The sequence below is a fragment of the Akebia trifoliata genome, chromosome 14 (genome assembly GCF_017979445.1).
Source record: "Akebia trifoliata isolate Shusen 1 chromosome 14, ASM1797944v1, whole genome shotgun sequence".
In the NCBI taxonomy this organism is placed as follows: Eukaryota; Viridiplantae; Streptophyta; class Magnoliopsida; order Ranunculales; family Lardizabalaceae; genus Akebia; species Akebia trifoliata.
Genome location: NC_141388.1, coordinates 3,835,056 through 3,856,421, shown reverse-complemented (window position 1 = coordinate 3,856,421; position 21,366 = coordinate 3,835,056). Strand labels below are relative to the sequence as shown.

At 36.7% G+C, this 21,366-nt stretch overlaps 2 protein-coding genes and 1 long non-coding RNA gene across 6 annotated transcripts; all 3 read left to right on the top strand.

Moving 5' to 3' along the window:
- Nucleotides 1-4,681: 4,681 nt before the first annotated feature.
- LOC147385600 (uncharacterized) lies at nucleotides 4,682-10,655 on the top strand. 2 transcript variants are annotated; one of them, XM_086423457.1, is made up of 5 exons: nucleotides 4,682-4,891; nucleotides 5,389-5,576; nucleotides 6,892-6,977; nucleotides 7,243-8,881; nucleotides 9,720-10,655. In XM_086423457.1, exons 2-5 carry the CDS (start codon nucleotides 5,414-5,416, stop codon nucleotides 10,400-10,402), a joined length of 2,571 nt encoding a protein of 856 aa, XP_086279583.1. In that variant the 5' UTR covers nucleotides 4,682-4,891; nucleotides 5,389-5,413; the 3' UTR covers nucleotides 10,403-10,655. The 2 variants fall into 2 exon arrangements, with proteins under 2 accessions (XP_086279583.1, XP_086279584.1); XM_086423458.1 differs by lacking the exons at nucleotides 4,682-4,891; nucleotides 5,389-5,576 and having other exon boundaries at nucleotides 6,894-6,987.
- A 1,036-nt stretch (nucleotides 10,656-11,691) lies between these two features.
- Nucleotides 11,692-15,984, top strand: LOC147385599 (GTP-binding protein Obg/CgtA). Of its 3 annotated transcripts, XR_015171863.1 has the most exons (6): nucleotides 11,692-11,968; nucleotides 12,143-12,251; nucleotides 12,540-12,622; nucleotides 12,772-12,834; nucleotides 12,956-14,347; nucleotides 15,951-15,984. XR_015171863.1 is itself a non-coding variant. In XM_086423172.1 (5 exons), exons 1-5 carry the CDS (start codon nucleotides 11,834-11,836, stop codon nucleotides 14,153-14,155), a joined length of 1,590 nt encoding a protein of 529 aa, XP_086279298.1. In that variant the 5' UTR covers nucleotides 11,692-11,833; the 3' UTR covers nucleotides 14,156-14,452. The 3 variants fall into 3 exon arrangements, 2 of the variants coding, with proteins under 2 accessions (XP_086279298.1, XP_086279300.1); XM_086423172.1 differs by lacking the exon at nucleotides 15,951-15,984 and having other exon boundaries at nucleotides 12,956-14,452; XM_086423174.1 differs by lacking the exons at nucleotides 11,692-11,968; nucleotides 15,951-15,984 and having other exon boundaries at nucleotides 12,540-12,663; nucleotides 12,956-14,452.
- A 65-nt stretch (nucleotides 15,985-16,049) lies between these two features.
- LOC147385598 (uncharacterized) lies at nucleotides 16,050-16,399 on the top strand. The gene is made up of 2 exons (XR_015171864.1): nucleotides 16,050-16,133; nucleotides 16,217-16,399. It is a non-coding gene; the product is annotated as an uncharacterized LOC147385598 (long non-coding RNA).
- The last annotated feature ends 4,967 nt before the right edge of the window (nucleotides 16,400-21,366 follow it).

Genomic DNA, 21,366 nt, shown 5'->3' with positions numbered 1-21,366 from the left:
TAAAAAAATAAAATATAAATGCCATTATCTTCAATTACTAGTTTAAAACCTTTGATTTTTCTTACAAAAATCTATTTAGGGTTGCATCTTGTGCGAGCTTGCAATTCAACCGAATTGATGGGCAAGCCCAAGCCAAGCTATGTACGCAAAACATAAGTTGAACCTAGGTTAGAATAACTCAATCTGTCCTTAATACAGGTTAAGTATAGGTTAAGGGTTTGGACAATCCATATTTTTGTATTAATTGTATATTATATTTTTATTTTTAAAGTGTTTTTAATTAATTTTTGTTTAAAATATTAAATTTCTTTTCTAACAAAATTAGAATTGTTCAACAAGCCTAACCCGTCCAACCCACCCAATCCTACTTAACTTGGACTAACTTGAGCTCAACCCATGTTTAGAAGTTCAAGCTCAATGTTCAAATTGACGGTTTTACCACTTGAGTTGAGCCTAGGTCTACCTTTCAACCCGCCTAGGTTGCAGTCCTAAATCTATCTTCTTAAAGAACGTCAACCTCGATGATAAATTGCATTTTAACATAATTTACCTTGTTTGTAATCCATCACGTTTAATCTTGTTTTTATTAAGAAAAAAAGTGTAATCAAAACATGAAGACGAATGAAAAAACAAACACAAGATGCAATCACACAAAGAAATACAAAGATTTTACGTAATTCCCTCTACATTGAGGTACGTTGACGAATCATGTTGATTCTAATATGAAGAGAAAAACTCGCAGTTATAGATTACACTCTTTCACCAAAAACGAGAAATATAAATACCTTAGAAAACTTAATTAGGATTTTATATAATATTAACTCGACCATCGCAAAGGCGTGGCTTGGCTTGATTTACAATACCTTCTAGTTGACTATGTAGCTCCACAAACCACAACAGTTTTTAGTCTTTTATAGAATATCCTTAATTTTTCTATGAAATCATCTTTTTGCTAAATGTAATTTCCTTACCTCCTCCTAAGCATGCAACAAATCCTCCAACTCCATAGAATAATAGAATCTAGGTTTTTTTTTTTTTTTCGTTTTTTTTTTTAAAAGTGTCTTTTGCCTCTAAAATTGATCCTTCATGTAGTGATCATGGATCCCTGGCTCTATCAAGTTCTACCCTTTGTAATCACCCTTACCGATTGAATCACAACCACCGATGCCTTTAAATGTGTTGAAATCTGCCAAGTGACATCTCCCCTTGGTCAAACTTCTCTCACATGTGTTGTTATCTTATTTCATTAGAGATACAGGTTGTCCAGGGTGCGTGCAACTGTAATTTTAGCTCCTTAGTCTTTTGATAGTACATCTAATTGAGAGCTTATACTGTAATTCTATTGTTCTCTTGAGACGACTGAGGTTAAGTGGTATGTCATCAAATTCGCAAAACACATGAACTATCTTAACTATTAACCAAAACATGGAGGGGTATGAATGACTAAATCTCCCAAAAAAAAAAAAAATTTCAAAAGTTATACCCAGCTCGGTCCAGCCCACTCAAAACCCCTCCAAAAACCCATACGATCCAAGAACATATTTGAGTATTTAAAATATCAGATCAAACAAGTATATATGGACTTAAATATGTTGAAAAAGTATTGGTGGTTTTATGAGGTCAAGTCAGAGTTTGTCCTCCCATGGCATATCACGTTATCAAACAACACAAGAGTGTGAAACAAGGGTGCGAAACAAGGGTGACTAGTGGGGGACATTATCAGTATGGGAAGAGACAGTGGTCCAATGAAGCATTCTCTTTCACACGACACTTAGGACTGTGTGGTTCACAATTTCCATATGGATGGGAGAACTGGGAATCAATTCCCTGGCCTGGACGGGACGGGACCCATACTCACACCCTTCGTTCAAAGTCTAATATTTTGACCACTCTGCTCAATTGCAATCTCTATATATTTCTCTATCAATGACAATAAATTAAGTTTATTCTTTCAAATTCTTTCAAGGGATTGATGTGGTCACCACATAATCCAAATCCAAATCTAACTTAAATTGTGTATTATTTATTGGGTTGATTGAGTCAAATTGATAAGAAAGAGAGGTTTGGATCCATATCTAAATTAGTAATTGACATATTGCAAAATCTAGGGAGTATCCCTATATTGGTGAGACTAAGTTGTTGTTTGTTTGCGTTATTTTTCAACTCTTACCGTTGAAAAGAAAAAAAAAATTCAATACTTTTTATCAAAATAACGTGTTTGTTTACTTCATATTTTCAACGCTTATTGCTGAAAATAAGTGAAAACAATTCAACACTATTTTGATATTTAATTTTTGTGCTGAAGTTGTATGCACTTCATTTTTTTTTAGTACGGACAAGTATGCCCTTATACTTAAAAGAATATTACCTCTTATACCCATGGATAAGTATATAAGTACCCCACAAATTAATAAACCCACATTATGACTAAATTTTTTTGTTTTATATGGGTTAAAAGTTTTAAAATAAGTTGATTTTTTATGAGAATGATCTCCATAATGAGGAGATCATCCTTACCAAAAATCAGCCCATCCCGAAACTTCTAATCCTATCAAAACAAGTTTAAAAATCATAAATCGTTCATTTTTTTTTTGAAAACCATTTTTGAAGTGGTTAGAACTTTCGGAATGTGCTAATTTTTTGTGCAGATGATCTCTAGACTATATAAATCATCCTCACCAAAAATTGGTTCATTTCAAAAACTTTAACTCATATAAGATAATAAAAAATTGGCTATGGTGTGGGTTGCCCTTATTAATTCATGGGGTGCTTTTATAATTACACATCCTTCATTTTCATCGAAAATTAACTTTTTTTAATGTTGATTTCAAATTTTGGTGACTTGTATTACATTATTGTTTTTAATTTGAAATTTGTGGGGTTTTAAAAATCAAAATTATTATTTAAAAATCAAAATTTTGAATATTACTTATTATTTAAAAATGAATTGTATTGTAATTTTATAAGAAATAATATATTTTATTATGTTTGATAAGAAATAGGCATTTGAAACATGCAAATAATGTATAATATAATTGTAAGAATAAAAAAGATAATTTATCAATTTCAGTAATGTATAACAAACATGATTCTGCGAACGCTTAATTTTAATGAATTCAATATTATTTTGACATCTAAACAAATAACTTTTTCAGCATTTAAATTCAAAACTTATAAATTTCAACACTTAATGGTATTCAGTACTTATTTTTTTCAGTTTAACAAACATCACCTAAGTTTCCTTTAACCACAAGAGAGCTCACAACTCCCCTAAGCAAGTTATTCAGAAGTTGCCCTTGATTTTGAACTAACAACCAAGAGGAGCACATTCTTGTCACTACGCCTTACCACCGAGCCACACCCCACCTGGGTCAAATCAAATCTTTGTGTGCTAAAGTTCAATTTACTCATATTATATCTGAGATATTGGATCGAATTCTGACTTAGATGGGCAATCTAAGGGTGTGGTACAAATACCTTAAACTTGTGAAATTTGAAAATGTGTCAAACCTAGGTCACTCCAATAAGGTATTAGATAAAAACTCTTCCCATTTTTGGCTCACTCCATTTTCAAATTGTGATCATTACTTTGACATAGTGGTCTTTATTGGAGAACCACAAAACCCAACAATTGGGATGATTTTTCGCCAAGGAGATATCCTACATGAATGATTAAAAGTTGAAATCATGTTATTAATTAATTACCTCGATCTTCCTCCATGGGAGACCAATGTTTGTGCTCACAGATCATCACTTTAGCCATATAATATAAAAACCAACAATGTTGACAAGTATTATGGGACATGGACGATTGTTAAAGTTTTCACCCCCGACAACCATGATTTAAAGAACGAAATATTGATTCTACTCAAGACAGAATTAGATAGAACCAGGCCAAATCAAATTAAGACAACTCCAAGCCAAATCCACAGGTCTGAAATTCATTTAACCAATAAATATAAGAATCGTGATAATCTGACTACCCCACGTGACGCATTCAATCGACTCTCTTGATGTGATAAGTTCAAAAATGGTAGATTTGTACACTTCGGGTTGCAAAACTATATTTTCCCATAAAAATGTGTATCCCAAAACATATAGATCTACGATTCCTGAACTTCTCACCTCCAAAGATTCGATTGGGTGGTGTAGTCAGATTATCACCACTCTAAATATAATATAATATCAAAGCACTAATGGTTCGTGTTGTTATTTTCAAGTATTAAACAGAAATATTCGATGCATCTGAAATATACTGAATTAAAACCACTCTTGTGGAAACCGTGTGACCCATTCTACGGCATTTAAAGACTTAAGTTTTGCTTATGCTGTTTCTAGTTGCGTTCAAAATACGGAACCATTGTGAAGTCTAAGCACAAGTTTTGACTTAGACAAACGAGGATCATCCACCTGGCAGGATCGGATGGTGATGGATAGCTGATTAACTACCAGTATTGATTATTGACTCTTGATTGTGTTGACTAAGACCTTTCTAACCGTCAATAACGTTACGGCTGAAACGAGTAAAACATAGGATTTTTTTAGCGATTAGTAAAATAGTAAATGTTTTTCTAAAGTTTCTCATCTCAGCCGCACGTTTGACGATGTGCTGCGATTGTCGTTTGAGATTAGGATTTGACTGTTGTGGTAGTTGAGCGATATAAACCAACGAAAGATAGAAGTTGACGAGTAAATGGCGCCAAAATTGAAAGAAATATACAGAGAGACTTCTTCTTCTTCTACGTCATCTTCTTAAGATATATCCTGTAATTTAATTTTTTTTATTATCAAATAATCTCTCTTTTAAACCCTAATTTCTCACTATCTTTATGCAACTCTGGAGCACAGCAATTTCTCAGTTCTTCACCACTATCTTCTCCTTCGATCGAAGGTATAATTTTTTTTTTTTTAATCGTTTAGTCAATAAACCTCTTATCGATCAACGCACTTGAATTTCTGATATTTGATCGATTTAACGCTCTTTATTTTCTGTTCTTGGGTAGCTGATTGTTGAAGTCGAAATCCGTCTGTGTGTGTGTGTGAGAGAGAGAGAGAGAGAGAGAATCTTTCGGTTTTGTTCAGTTTAAAAGAAGGCTTTTAATTATTCAGGTTAATAGTTGAAACTGTAACCTTTAAATAAATTGGGGGAATTTTTTTTTCTTGTTGTTGCTGTATTTAATTTGGAATCGGTATTGCTGAATCTTGAAAGATTTTGACCAAATTTCCTAAATTTCTAATGGAATATCTCACAACTATACAAGACTGGTAGTGGATCATGGAGTTGAATTTAGTCACCACACATGCATGCCTGTATGTCTTTGTAATAATAAACAATTTTTATTTATTTATTTAGTGTTCCCTTATATTGCTTGACTTGAGACGATTCAGGGAGCGTTTGATCCTTGTGTAATCTATGGGAAAGAAATTGCACCGCAAACACTCCGGTTTTCCATTTGGGAGTGAAGGGCATCCAGGCTGCACGTGGAGCATATTTCATGTTCTTGATTTTCATCCATGGCATGGCATTAAAGAGATGCTCCCCCACAGAAGGCATGGCAGTCGACGACACACAGCGGGTAAGCAACCTTGACTTGCCAGCTTTTATCTAAGAAAGAAAATTCTTGGTTTCCCGATGTTTGGTGTTTGGCTTGGTCTATATGTTACTAGAGTCTGATTCAGAAACCCATAAACTACAACATGCTCCATCAACTCGGAAATTTGTGTCCCCTGGTTGATCATGGTTTATGTATCGTCCTTGGTATTAAACAATAATAGGAAAGAACCTCGTTAAAATGTAAATTCAAGAAAGTTTGAACTTGGAGTTCTAAGAAAAAAAAATGCCCTGCACCACTGATGCATGATACATCTTAATGGGATGCGCGCAATCATGTCTAACAAATTAGCTATTGTTTCACAGAATAGGGGAGTCTCAAAATTTTCATTGATATTTAGCCTAGACACTCACTTCATCTCAGCCAAGAAGCTAAGTGAATATGTCCAAGATTCCTTGTCACCATCATTGCTACTGATTTCATACATTAATCCATAGTTGTCACCACATATATGTATGTATGTGTCTGGTTATGAGCATGTTTTGTGTGTCTCTGTCTCTACTAGAGGCTTCCTATTTCTTAACTGTTGTCTTTGAGCAATAATCGTTGTGTTCAAATGAATTTATAAAGGATTCCTTTGTTGAAATTCTCTATTAGGATATGAGTCATGCCTTTATTTTAAACATGTATTTATCTTTAATGATTCGAAACCATACAAATGCTTAAACTATAAATTTTCTACTTCTCACATGAACTTATTCTTTAATCCTTATACTGTCTGTTTTCTGATTTAAGCCTCATTTGCAAATAATTGTTAAAACCAACCATGAAAGGTTTCTAGGTTTTCAATGTTCCGTGTGTTACACTCTAGCTGGAACTGAATGTTGTGCTGCTAAAAGATCTCTAGGCTTTGATATGTCTCTTTAATGCTGCTTTTGTAACTATTATGTTTCTGAAGGCCACATAGGTATTTGCATGAGCCTTTGTTTTATTTCTTGCTGTTGAATATGTTGCTTTAGTAGAAAAGCTTACCTGTTGATTATATTTAAGGGCTGTCTCGCAACAGCCTAGGGTTTATATATTGCACACATGCAAGGATGAAATCGACTCTTGATTGGTCCCACCTATGATACCTACTATGCGTTATTTACCGGATCAGATGATCTCAATCATTGGGATGTGGAATTTTTTCTGAGCACTTGGCCATAGTTTCACTGTCCTCCAATTGACTTACAAAAACTAAATGCTAAGTATTATCTGGTTTGGTCTGATCAGATGATCTCGATCATTGGATATGGAATGAATTTCTTATTAATTATTATTATTTTTTATTTTGTAGGCGTAAAGTACCGGAGATTGAAGATGAATTACCCTGATACCGATGAAGCACAAGAGTTAATTGATACTGAAACGGATCACTCCCTTGTAAGTTAATGTAATACTTCGTTAGTATATATGCCCATGGAGTTCAATTCAGGGAATGTCTATTGCTTTTCTCAACTAAAGAAGAAAACAAATTCAAGTTACACTTTCAGTTTTTGTTTGTTTTTTCATTCTTAGGGATTTTATCCTCATCTTTGATCTATCTCATAGATTTGTAACTTCTTGAAGTAATATACTATTTTTTGTTTTCCTTCTGGATGCAAAAGCCAAAATATGACAGAGAATACATGCATTTGAAATTCTACAGATCGAAAACGAGATATCTGAAACCAGTCCAACCAGCAATAATTCTGCTAAATCCCACTTGAAAGAACTAATTTCGGAAGAGATGCCTACGCAAGAGGTCCATAAGTCCCAGTTTTCATCCGTCTCTGGACGATTTCTGCGAACTGAGTCCATCCACCATTTAGAACCTTCACATCCTGATCTCCCTGATGAAGTAAGGGAAAGTACTGGAAGTCCCAGAATTAAGGTCCACCAAGACAATGCCAGTACTCATGCCAGCTGCACATGCAATCCACTCTTGGAGTCAGTTGCCTCCCATAAATGTTGTGAGGTGTGTGAAACTATGAATAAAGCGAAAATATTGGACAAAGGAAATGAAGCGTTGCTACAGAAGAAGTCCACAGATGCTAAGGATCTCCATAACGATATTGCAACCTGCCAGACAAAGGAGTTTCTGGATGCTTTGGAGATATTTAATGTAAACAAGGAGTTGTTTCTTAGAATTGTAAAAGATCCAGACTATTCTTTGGCACATCACTTCCAGGGCTTTCAGGTTGCCAAAGCAAATAGAGGATTAACCAAGTCAGGGTCGTTTCCTCTACCTGATTTGCCAGGGAGAAAGAATTTTAATCCTAACAAGCTCAAATATAAACAGAAGGAAATTGGATTCTTTGCAAATCGAGAAGGGAAGTTGTTGACCACAAACAAGTCTTCAGAGGATATCAATAAACAGAGTATGCTATTAATGGTTGATGATAATTCAGGTTGCGTGCATGAGTTGAAGAATCAGGGAGAGAATCGAGCGGTTATGAATCGGTTCAAGGATATTAAGAAAAGGATAAAACTTGCAATTAAAGAGAGTAGAAAGGTGAGACACCAAATTTCGATGGACGCGATCCTTCATAAAATTCCTTATGGTCGTAGGTTCTCAAAGAATGCGAAGAGGGAGATGACCGACCAGTTGAAAGAGTCTGAAGTTGACAAAGATGTTAATGAAACTTTGAGAAGTAGTTATGAGAGTGATGTTTGTGTTTCTACACTTGGCAAGCGTGGAACCCGCCGCATCAGAAGAACACCCTCTCTCACCGAATCGTTGGATAGATATTCTCAGTTGTTTGAATCTAGTTTCAGCAGAGAAGACGAGCAACATCACTCTCACACATTAAAGTTGAAAAATGAAGATGGAGGTCTGCTATTTGGCCATGCCCGAAAATCCACGGGTAGGTTACTCTCTCTGCCTAATATTGAGTTTTATTGTTCTCTTCAAAGTGAGGTGTCTTGTGATGCTGTTTGTTCGGGTTCTCCGACTAATGAACAAAAGGCAGTAGGTCTTTCTATAAGTAAAGAGAATTGCATGGCGTTAGATGCCTCAGTAGAAAGTTCAAGTCAAGAGCATTTAGCAGTGTGTGCAAGCAGTCTATTTGATAGAGATCAAACGGGATTGGTATTGGATTGTAATGGTGATGGAAATGCTACGGTGGATGAGACAATTGATGATTTGGACAATCAGGCAAATGGGGAAAGCAGTTCTATTTCTCAATGTGAGCAAGAATCCACAAATAATGCAAGTTCTAAGCTGGCACAACCAAGTCCTATCTCTGTTCTTGATTCCTGCTTTCAAAATGATATAACCAGCCCTCCAAAGTTGTCCATCTCAGAAGGTAATTATCCTACGCCACTTATTTTATTTACCTTGGGCTTGAAAGCATCAAATCACATATTCACACTCACGCACACGTCTTCACATTCTCCCGCTCAAGAGTTATGACCTATGTTTCCATCAGTATTTTTATTTTTATTTTTATTTTTTGATCAGTAAAGAGTTCCATAGCCTAGGAAAAGTAGTTTCCCTTTTTATTTAATTTTTGAAAGATTTTAAATTTGCAATTAAATGTTTTTTTTATCTGTAAAATTAAAATGTAGAGATTTTAAACCATTTGCGGCAATCTTGTTTCCTTACTGAAGTAAATAATGCTTTACAAGATAACTCTATCCTCTTCAATAATGTGGCTTTTGTGACGAAGATTAACAACCTCGACACCACTTGCACTAATCAAAGTTAATGTTTCTATTGCCAATGCTTAAAACTAAATTTATTAGATGAAGTAAACAAGATAGATGAACTGTCCTAATAAATTTCAAGAGTCTAGTCCAAGATCCAGAATTGTTGCCAAACTAACTTATGTCACTAATTTGCAATTAATAAAGGTGATATGGAAAAGATCATGGTTTAGTAAAATTTCATTCTGGTTTATTTTTCAAAATTGCAAGATTAATATTAGAGTACATGCAAATTTCATCATCCACGAATATTTATGTACATTAATTTTAGGTGTCTATTTTGTTGATTTAGTTACATTTTACAAACTAAATGTTATAATCTTTATAAGTTAATTTATACATTTATTTCTAGAAAAACCAGTTTCCTTGTTGAATAAGTTTGCAACAAATATGGTTCAAAAGAGTGACTATTTCATGGATATGGTGAAATGGAAATAGGTTCAGAGTTGAAACCCAGGCGCATCCATCTTGATGAGCAGGATTCATTGGTCAAACTGCAAGATCAGTTTGTTATGGATACTCTTAGTGGGGCGGGACGTACAGAAGATCTCGAGAATGTAGAAATTCCTAGTAAGCATTCCAATAGTGACTTTCTGCACTTTCAAGTGGATAGAAAGGATAAAGCTGACTTCAACTACGTGAGATATGTGCTGAAGCTATCAGGCTTCAGTGGAAATGAGTACCTTGGAACATGGTACTTGCCTAACCAACCTATGGACCCCTCTTTGTTTGATGAGGTGGAGGCATACCCACCTCAGCCCGAATGTGCCGAAGACGAGGATGATAGCAATTTTGATCATCAGCTTCGGTTTGATATCATTAATGAGGTCTTACTAGAAATTTATAGGAGATCGTTCACCTACTGGCCCAGGCCTTTGTCCTATAATTGCCGCATCCATCCAATGCCCATTGGACACCGTGTTCTTGAGGAGGTGTGGGCGAGTGTTAGCTGGTACATGAGTTCACAATCAGAGCTGGAGCCTTCAGTGGATTATGCCGTGGTTCGAGATCTCTCAAAGGGTGATGAATGGATGAACCATCAATTCGATTCTGAAAGCGTGGGACTTGAGCTGGAAGAAATGATACTGGATGAACTATTGGAGGAAGTTATTTATTCTTGATCTCCGATGTGATCCTCATCTTCGCCCTCGTGTACATAATGTTTTGTCTTCCAATTGATTTATGTAGTTTTTCTTTTCCATAAACAGGGGAGAGATTGAAGGAAAAGAAAAAAAAAAAAAAAGGTCCTGAATCTATTCACATTATAGATTACGTGAAAAACATTAATGCTTTTGGTTTGTAATTGTTACCGACTGAGAATACAGAACCTCGTTCAATTTTGTATGTGAAGATATTTGAGTTGCACTTAGCCAATCCAATCTTATTATGGTGTTTGTTGGTAGCAAGTTGGCCTGTAAAATTGCATATTAAAGAGATAGGTGCATTGATGAATGTAACCATCTGCATAGGTTCTCGTCCAACCAGGCGTCATATCTCTTTGATGATTTAATGAGCAAAACCAGCACATTTATTCACACGCACACATTGGAGATACAGGAACGTTGGAGGTGTTTGGTTGTGGAGCTTAAGTTGCCATCGAAGGACCAACCCCATGTGTCACACACACACCAGTCGCACTTGTTTCGCCTATCGGAATCAAATCGTACCTACTGTAGCTAGCTACAATGCAGGTCTTGTTTAAAACAAACAACAATCTTACTTAAAACCAAACACACTGCTGTTATGAAAAAAATACAAAATTTCACATTGATATATTGTGTGTGGGAGAACTTTTTATCACTGATCCAAATCCACAGAATTTGTACTGACTGGTGCTGCCCCTGCTTTTGCTTCATCGATCTAAAATGCTTTTGATTACTAGATATAACATCGTGGCTTGAACCTCAAGTACCATTTGGCTAAGTTGTTAGGTACGTACGCCCTTAAGACACGTCATGAAATGAATTGTTATCAAACACTATTTCAGAAAAATTCTATTGACACACCAACTTCTACTTACAACACACCAATCCTTTTGAAATTAAGGTGAATCTCCATTTCATGTTCTGAATATGATGAAATTCCGAGTTTAATATACTGTTCATTTTTTAATTCTCAAAACATGCATTCATCATTTTTATAACCTATGAAATTGTGAGTTTGTCACTTTCAAAGTGACGAATTTACTCCAAATGCATGTTTTGAGAATTAAAATGAATAGGGTACCAAAACCGGAATTTGAACATAAATTACACGTGTTTTAGGAAAAATCCCTTGAAATTAATACATATAGATTGGTGTGTTATAAGTAATAGTTGGTGTGTTAATAGAAACTCTCCTATTTAATATGGCTCCAGTGTGAATGAAGCATCTTAAACTTGGGTAGGGTACCCTAAGTCCCTAACACGTACCTCGTGCGGGTCCATAAGCCGATAGGCCCATCGGCCCTGCCAAGTTGGCAAACTTGTTGCCCCCAGTTTAAGCTCCTTTGGCATTTGGACTTTGGAGTGGACTCTCTTATTAGTCTCTAGACTCGAGTCTAAGAAGAAGAGATGCTGTGGCGTCGTTCGTCGGTCCTTCCATACTTGGAAGCCCTACGAATATCGCCCAAGTTCCCATGGCTTCTTTCTTCCTCTGTTTCTTACTCGGACACTCCCAACAAGAAACCAAAGCTTGCCCCTTTACAGGTCTCTCTCTCTCTCTCACATATGTAGCTGATACTTCATAGAAATAAAAAGTGTGGGAATTCTCATGTTTATTTATTGATTTTGCGTTATTGATACTTCGTAGTGGACGGGGTTTCTCTCATAATCAATTTTTTTTTTTTAGTGTTGAATTGTTTGTTGGGTTTTGTATGGTAGGAGAGGAAGATGGTGGACAGGGTTAGGCTTTGGGTTAAAGGAGGCGATGGGGGCAATGGGTGTTTCAGCCATCATCGCAGCCGACACGATCGTCGCGGCAAGCCTGATGGTGGGTTACCTCTCTTTTCTTTTGATTTTCATTCTAAATGATTGTAGGGTTTAGTTTAGATTTTAATCTGTAAAAAATTTCAGTATCAAATCAATGGCTTGGATTTACTTTTACTAACTCAAATTTTATTTTCTCTTATATTAGTATGTCCCATAAATCTGCTTTTTGTTACTTATTTCATTGAAAATAGATTTAGTATTTTTTATTTTTTTATTTTTTATTGTGCAAATTAATGATTTTGTAGGTAATATTAGCTTAATTTTCTTTAATTTTTATAATAAATGTTAGGTGGAAATGGTGGAAGAGGTGGTGATGTGATTCTAGAATGCTCTCCCACTGTTTGGGATTTCAGAAATCTGCAACGTCACGTGGTGCGTTATGTTTCTCTCTTCTCCTTCCTGCAAACTTGTTGGTCAGTCACTGAAGTAAATTAGATATTTTTTAGCAGTAAATTAGAAATAAATTTGAATGACATTGTAATGTGTTGGGGATAATGAGTAATGGGTATTATGTTGAACAGAAAGCGGAGAGAGGGGGACATGGATTCTCAAAGAAGAAGATAGGAAGCCGAGGGGCAGACAAGGTTATTATTCAAACCCAGTTCTGTCGTCCTTGTGAGATTTCAACTATAGTATATGTTGTTAGCTAATTATTGGTATTAGATCGATGCATTTTATTGAGAGCCCAATCTTTTCATTTGGTAGGTCGTGAATGTACCCGTTGGTACTGTGATTCATCTTGTACATGGTGAAATTCCTTCTATAGTTGAAAATCGTTCCTCAAAGGCTTTGGACCCATGGGAGATCCTAAGTACACTTGAGGATAATCCCTCCGACCCTGATCACAAAACCACAATTAATATCCCTAGTACAGTAGAGATATTGGAAAGAAAGGATTTTGATGGGTCATTTTCTTGTGTTGAAAGTAACACTGAAAAACCAAATAGCATGGGGTTCAAGAAAGAACATTTGAGAGTCCACAATGGAGGATTTGTTTCCAACTTTAAAGAGGGTGAAAGTGAGGGTGAAGTCGTAGAAGCCAATGATGGCATGTCTGAGGCAGAATGTGATCAAGAAGAAATGGAGGAAGAAGAAGAGGAAGAAATACAATATAATGTTGCGGAATTAACAGAACCTGGGCAGAGAGTAATTGTTTCTCGGGGAGGGAAGGGTGGTCTAGGCAATTCTTCTCTAGAAAAAAATTTTACTCGGGGAGGGGAGGGTGGTCTGGGAAATTCTTCTCTAGAAGAAGTTTCCGACACTGAAGATCAATTGTCAGTTTCTTCTGGTTCTCCAAGTTCAGAAGCTGTTCTTGTATTGGAACTCAAAAGTATTGCCGATGTGGGTCTTGTGGGGATGCCTAATGCTGGTAAAAGTACTCTTCTAGGAGCCATTTCAAGAGCTAAGCCTACAGTAGGCCATTACGCATTTACAACTCTAAGACCAAATATAGGGAATCTGAACTATGATGACTTCTTCTCAGTCACGGTAGCCGACATTCCTGGGATTATAAAAGGAGCCCATGTGAATCGTGGACTTGGGCATGCTTTCCTACGACACATAGAACGAACAAAAGTTCTGGCTTATGTGGTAGACTTGGCTGCAGCACTAGATGGTAGAAAGGGTATTCCTCCATGGGAGCAATTAAGGGATTTAGTTTTGGAACTTGAGCACCATCAAGTGGGTTTGTCAGATCGGCCTTCCTTAGTGGTGGCAAATAAAATCGACGAGGAGGGTGCACTCGATGTTTACGAAGAACTTAAGAGAAGGGTGCATGGTGTTCCCATCTTTCCCATTTGTGCAATCTTGGAGGAGGGGGTACCAGAGTTAAAAGCTGGTTTGAGGCTACTCGTCGATGGTAGAGAATCGCAGAAGCTTGAATTAGATGGAATTATGCTTGACTAGGTATTCGCTAAGATAATACACCTTACATACAACAAGAACATTTTTGCTGGCCTTCTGTAGGTATAGAGAAGCTTGGGGAACGTTTTTGCTGGACTTGCTTGTTCAAGTAGACGATACATTTCAGTTATTCTTTTTTACTGACGTTCACTGTGTTCCTAAACTAGAAGTTTTAACATGGAGGAGCCATTGGAGGTAAGTTCTATTATTCTTAAATTAGCACATAATGAAGATAGTGCATGACCGCAACATCTCTGATGCAGTTCAAGTTTTCTTATTTGATTTTGTCAAGATTGTTCACTTTGTGTGTCTCATGTGTATTTCCATTTCCTTAGCAATTGAACAACAGTGATGCAGGTGCTAGCTAGCTTAGTTGGTATAGTCTTTGCATCATGATACCAGAGGATAGAGACCTGTGTCTGACTCTCACCAGCACCGAGTTACTGAATTCATTAAAAACAGGCGTACCTATTAAAAAAAAAACAATCGAAACAAGGTGACAGTCAACATAACCTCCCAATGAAAGAGGTCATTAACAGATGTTTGCAAATTTTCCATCTAAAACCCATACACATCCATGATCTTTCCAAAAAATAAACCTCGGGAGCCAGCAGTGACTATGATCACTGCTTGACTAACAGCTTAAACTCGGTGATATCTCAACTGTTTAAAAGAGGATAAATTACACTTTCACCCCCTATGGTTTAGCATAATTTTATGTCAACCCCCTAACATTTCGACAATTGCACTTACCTACCCTATAGGTATATGTAACGGGTTCACTTGAACCCTTGATGTCAACCAACAGGTAAAAAATGAATTTTACTTTTCATAAAGGCCATTTTACCCTTTTTAAGGAGGGAATGCTAATGTCTTAATAAGACCATATGGGGATGTTAGACGTTAGCATTCTCCATCACATTCATTTTTCAATAATATTAATACACATTTTATCTTTTATTAAAGAAGACAAGGGTAAACTGATCTTTTGCATAATAAATGTTTGTTTACATAATACATATTTTTTACATAATTAATGTTAAGGGTATTTCAATCTTTTGATTTAAATGTTTTGAAATTCAATTTCAAAATAATAAATGCATTTATCATGTAAAAACAAAGACATTCTTTATATTTTTCACTAAAAGAAAAAATGGATAAGGATATTATTGAAAAATGAATGTGATGTATAATACTAACATCTCCATGAGACCTTGCTAGCATTTCCCTTTAAAATATATATATTTTTATAAATAAAAATATATTTGCAAAAAATGGATTTACTTGTGAATGCTTTAATGGTATATTTTTATAGTTTAAAAAATTTTTTTTTTATATATAAAATTAGAGTGTAAAATACCATGGAAAGGGGAGGTAAGTGCAATCATCAAAATGATAGGGACCAACATGGAATTATGCCAAATCACATGAATATTAATTCCAAGAGCTACAAGTCAGAATCAAGACGAAATGTATTTACTTTGATTACTATTTTTGTTTGGCTGGTGTAAATTTTTTTTATTTTGAATTTGGCAAAGGCATTATATTTTCCTTATTGAAGATATACTTCAAGTGAAAAAAAATTAGCTACATTCTCCAAATGGAAAAATGAAATTGAGTTAGTAAGAAAATATCGAAAGACACATGTTTTTACTAGAGAAATAGTGTATGACATACATAATTATCCCTTATGTGAGGTTTTTGGGGTTTCTTGCTACGTCTCTATAGTTATTATATGATGTATACATTATCAAAATAGATTGTTAGATTCTAACATAGTTAGCCATTCGGTGGACAGGAAAAAAATGGTACGAAAATAAATTGGGTACTGTGGAGGATATTTTTCACTAGAACTGAGGAGTGACACGTGCAACTAGGGATTCGAGTTTGGTATGGAATACGAGGGTAAAATCGGTAGTGGGGTCCAATTAAGTCCTAAGGTCTCATCTCTATATATATAGATGGACACATGAGCTAAAAGGTATGATTGTTCTCCCCCCTTCAAACTTTAATTTCTTTTATACTAAATCTCTGACTTGGGCGTCGGAGTGGACTCTTTTGCAGATCCGAGCGGACTACGAAAGGGAGGAAGAGCATCTCGAAGTAGAGCGAAAATCCGCATCTACAATTGGCGCCGTCCGTGGGAACTCGAATATGAACCACGATTTCACCAAATGGGGTTAATTGACGGGGGAAGATTTCGAAAAAGTGATTGCTGTATTCGGGAGAAATATAAAAAAAAAAGAAGTTGTTTCTGATATTTTGTATGGTGATCCACCTTTTAAATCAAAGAAAAACGTAGAAACAGAGAGAGAAGATGTCTTCAGCAGGAACACCCTTGTTGGAATCTGAAGGAGAAGAGAGAAAGAGTGGAGGGTGGAAGAAGAAGGTTTTGGATTTAGAGGAGGCCAAGCATCAAGTCTTCTTCTCTATACCTATGATCATCACCAATCTTTCTTATTACTCTATCACCTTAGTATTTGTCATGTTTGCTGATCACCTTGGTCAGCTTGAACTTGCTTCCTCTACTCTTGCTAACTCTTGGGCTACTGTCACTGGTTTTGCTCTTATGGAATCAAGGAAGAGGTGATGGAAAATTGGTTGGAATTTTTGCTGTCTTTGTTCTACCTCTATAGGTTTTGAGGAAGTTCTATCTGTTAGAGTGCTGCGAACGATGAATCAAACACATTGGCAGACTAACCTTCGGACCTCTTGTGGAGCTTCAACTTGAGAGGTCGAAGACGTAGGCATCGGCATTTTCTTTCTTTTATCTATAAGATCTGCCTGCTAGAGAAGAGGTAGCCATTAATGGCGGTTTCCAACCTTGGTGACTTCATCTACAAGCAATGCTATCGTCAGGATTTATGACCAAATTATAGGAAATGTGTTAATGAGTGGTATAGTGAATCAATGACGTGCTCAGGTACTTTTACTTACCTCTTATTTAAAGCATTTTGAATGGTAAGTAGAAAACAAAAAAGAGTGGAAGTCGGTTTGATGTATACAGCTCGTCAAGAGTTGATGAGTGATGCTGTGATGCATCCACATCAATTGTTGATGTTCTTTAAAATCAGCAACCATTTAGCAAATCAAGCATAAATATAAAAAATGGCTTAAAGGGGGAATTGGGTTTGGATTTGGTGCATTGATTGTACATCATTTTTGTATGAAAATCTCTTCTTAATATTGGAAGAGGACAGTATGGTTAAAGAATGTTGGGGTGTGAGCACACTTTCTATAATAGAAAAAAAGGGGGGGGAAATGATTTAAGTCTAATATAAGACTCCTAATTCCCGCCAAGTCGCATTGAGTTACTTAATTGTTAACTCAATCAAGTCAATCAACGTATTGTGCCGCCCATAGTAAGGTGCCACGTGACCCAATTTATCTCTTGAGTTAGTTCAACATAAAAGTGACTCGGGGGGTTAAGTGCAAGCTCGACTCAAAAGTCAAATTTTAGGACTTTGATCGAGCAAAGTGATGTAATTTGAAGACTTAACCCGGATCCGACTTACCAAATCGTATGGTATAAGTAGAGTCGTAATGTAAAAGGTAACGGGTTTGCATCAAATGTGGTGTCGATGTTCTTTGGGACCCAATTAAGTTAGTAAAATGGTATAAATTGGGGGCTTAACTAAGCCCGACATGCCGAGTCACTAGACTCCGATGAATCGGATTTATTAATTAGAAACTCGATGAGTTGAGGAATTCCACTAAGTCGAGCTACTAAGTTTGTGATTCAAAATTTTGATCGAGACAAGGTGACTCCGTCGAATAGTGTAACGAATAATTAGGAATTCATCCAAGTCAAATAGCTCAATGGATTATGGGAAAATCTATGTAGGGGTTCAATTTAATCCCGACTCACCGAGTTATACGGGAAACCAACACCAACTCACTAGCATCGACTCAACGAGTCGAGTGGGTTTGACTTAAGAGATTGATTTATAAATCAGGTTCGGTCAAACCACATTGTTTTAAGCAGTGACACAGATTGACAACATTAGATTAAAAACTAATTGCCTTAATAGTTTATGCAAGTATTAGTGTTGCGTGTCTACTGTTACTTTAAAGATGCAGGAAGCAGAAGAACTTGACACACACCCGACTCATATGGGGAGTCTGGTCCACATCCTAAGTCGGTCATACGGGACCACTTAGTGCAAAATCCGATTGTTGGGGGTCGGCCTACAAGGAAAGCCTTGGCCCTTTACTGGTGCCGAGCCCAACCGAGGGGTTGGTGTAGCGGAAAGCCTTGGCCCTTCACTGGTGCCGAGCCCAACCGAGGGGTTGGTGTAGCGGAAAGCCTTGGCCCTTCACTGGTGCCGAGCCCAACCGAGGGGTTGGTGTAGCAGAAAGCCTTGGCTTATCAGGGGAGCCGAGCCCGATCTGGGACTTCGATCGGTTATTCTATTATTTATCAAAGCCTTGGCCATCAGGGGAGCCAAGCCCGATCTGGGACTTCGATCGGTTATTCTATCATTTATCAAAGCCTTGGCCGATCAGGGGAGCCGAGCCCGATCCGAGACTTCGATCGGTTATTCTATTATTTATCAAAGCCTTGGCCATCAGGTGAGCCGAGCCCGATCTGGGACTTCGATCGGTTATTCTATCATTTATCAAAGCCTTGGCCGATCAGGGGAGCCAAGCCCGATCTGGGACTTCGATCGGTTATTCTATTATTTATCAAAGCCTTGGCCATCAGGGGAGCCAAGCCCGATCTGGGACTTCGATCGGTTATTCTATTATTTATCAAAGCCTTGGCCATCAGGGGAGCCGAGACCGATCTGGGACTTCGATCGGTTATTCTACCATTTATCAAAGCCTTGGCCGATCAGGGGAGCCAAGCCCGATCTGGGACTTCGATCGGTTATTCTATTATTTATCAAAGCCTTGGCCATCAGGGGAGCCAAGCCCGATCTGGGACTTCGATCGGTTATTCTATTATTTGTCAAAACCTTGGCCATCAGGGGAGCCGAGCCCGATCTGGGACTTCGATCGGTTATTCTACCATTTATCAAAGCCTTGGCCTATCAGGGGAGCCGAGCCCGATCTGGGACTTCGATCGGTTATTCTATTATTTATCAAAGCCTTGGCCCATCAGGGGAGTCGAGCTCGATCTGGGACTTCGATCGGTTATTCTACCATTTATCAAAGCCTTGGTCGATCAGGGGAGTCGAGCCCGATCTGGGACTTCGATCGGTTATTCTACCATTTATCAAAGTCATAGCCCATCAGGGGAGCCGAGTTCGATCCGGGACTTCGATCGGTTATTTTATTATTTATCAAAATCTTGGATCACTTCGGGATCCAAACCCGATCTGGGATTTTGATCGGGTATTGTACTATCTAACGAAAATCCTGGCTCATGTAGGAGCAAATCTCGACCGTAAGGGGGTCGGCACGCAACGAAAATCTTGGCGAGTGAAGGGAATCAAGCTCGATCAATCAAGGTCGGGTTAACTCGTCTTTGTCTTTTTTATATAACGACTGGTTCATAAGGGAGGCAAGTCCATCCATTAGGGGTGGGTTTAATTGATTTATGTTCCAAACCCGATCATGGGGGGTTATATCTATTGGTTTTGGAGATCGGGTTTATGATGGTACCAAGCGCAGTCAATAATCAGAAAATGACAATTTATGGGGTGCGTGACCACGTGTCATATAGTACCATTCATTTATTCTCGGGCGCTTGGACTAAAAGTCCAAACCCCCGAGAGGGGGTATTGTGGAGGATATTTTTCACTAGGAACTGAGGAGTGACACGTGGCAACTAGGGATTCGAGTTTGGTATGGATATACGAGGGTAAAATCGGTAGTGGGGTCCAATTAAGTCCTAAGGTCTCATCTCTATATATATAGATGGACACATGAGCTAAAAGGTATGATTGTTCTCCCCCCTTCAAACTTTAATTTCTTTTATACTAAATCTCTGACTTGGGCGTCGGAGTGGACTCTTTTGCAGATCCGAGCGGACTACGAAAGGGAGGAAGAGCATCTCGAAGTAGAGCGAAAATCCGCATCTACAGGTACCAATCGGAATAATGATGCATCGATTTGCTCGAAAATGCAACGAAAAAAACGTAAAACGATAAAAATACGATATAAAAATTATTCGAGAATGATTAAAATATATATACCATATGATATAACCTAATAATTCTAATTTACTAATCAAATTATTAATACTTATATTAAAAATATCTTAAGTAAACAATCCACAACCACATTCATCCAATAAAATATATATTCGTAATTAAAGATTTAGTTTTAATCCATTTAATAATCAATGTAAATGAAAAATATAAAATATGATATACTAATTAATGTCAAAATCATCATGTCCTATGACCTAATTAAATTAAAATAGAAATTTTTTGTCGTTTATAAAAAGTTATTAATGCACAGTAGATAGATCAAATAGTTCGCTAAAAAGAATATCTTCACGATTAGGTGTAATTTATTTTCATTTTCAAGCTCTTGACAATCAATATCAACGTATTTTAGAAGCTCCTCACGTTGTTCAAGATTAATTATTTTTGTGGGGGCGATTTTCAACTTAAGATTTTTTTTCCCCTTCTCTTGAGAATAAGAAAATACAAATTATTTTATTAAAATACTTACGAAATATACATACAAATCGCGATCTATTCGTTGGGATTCAAAGATCCGCGAATTAATCCGAATCTTTGAAACCAACGGTAATTTTGATTGGGAAGAATATTATTCATCTAATTCGTGAATCAATCGCGAATTTACTACGTATGGATTGTAATATTGTAAACGAAGGAGAAAGAGACAACTAAGGGTTCTATGATTGCATTTTAATCTTTTTTAACTTTCCTTTAAGAAAAAACAACATAACCACGAAAAAATAAATTCTTGGAAAAATGAAATTCAAACTTTCGATTGCACCATGACAATTATTGTGAGGAGTAATTTACCAGCTATGGTATAGGAAATAGAGTTTTAAGTTTTCTGGATGAGGTTAATCATGAAAGAATAACACCAAGAGATGGGGGTAAAAAAATTCCTAGGACTTGGGTGGGGAACAGATTTGTCCTTTTAACATAGAAAATAGTTCAATTTTTCAACAAATTGAAAAATAGTTTTTATGTATAATTATAAACCAACAGATTTTTCCAATATAATTTTTGGACATTGACCCCAAAGAGCAATTTTTTGAAATATGTACTAAAAAAGTCCCTCCTGAA

Excerpts from the sequence above, each read along its gene's own strand:
- LOC147385600 (XM_086423457.1), top strand. The coding sequence starts at position 5,414 with ATGGGAAAGAAATTGCACCGCAAACACTCCGGTTTTCCATTTGGGAGT. Across the intron at positions 5,577-6,891 it reads CAGTCGACGACACACAGCGG|GCGTAAAGTACCGGAGATTG; the intron begins GTAAGCAACCTT and ends TTTATTTTGTAG. Across the intron at positions 6,978-7,242 it reads CTGAAACGGATCACTCCCTT|ATCGAAAACGAGATATCTGA; the intron begins GTAAGTTAATGT and ends GAAATTCTACAG.
- LOC147385599 (XM_086423172.1), top strand. The coding sequence starts at position 11,834 with ATGCTGTGGCGTCGTTCGTCGGTCCTTCCATACTTGGAAGCCCTACGA. Across the intron at positions 11,969-12,142 it reads CAAAGCTTGCCCCTTTACAG|GAGAGGAAGATGGTGGACAG; the intron begins GTCTCTCTCTCT and ends TTTGTATGGTAG. Across the intron at positions 12,835-12,955 it reads GAAGCCGAGGGGCAGACAAG|GTCGTGAATGTACCCGTTGG; the intron begins GTTATTATTCAA and ends TTCATTTGGTAG.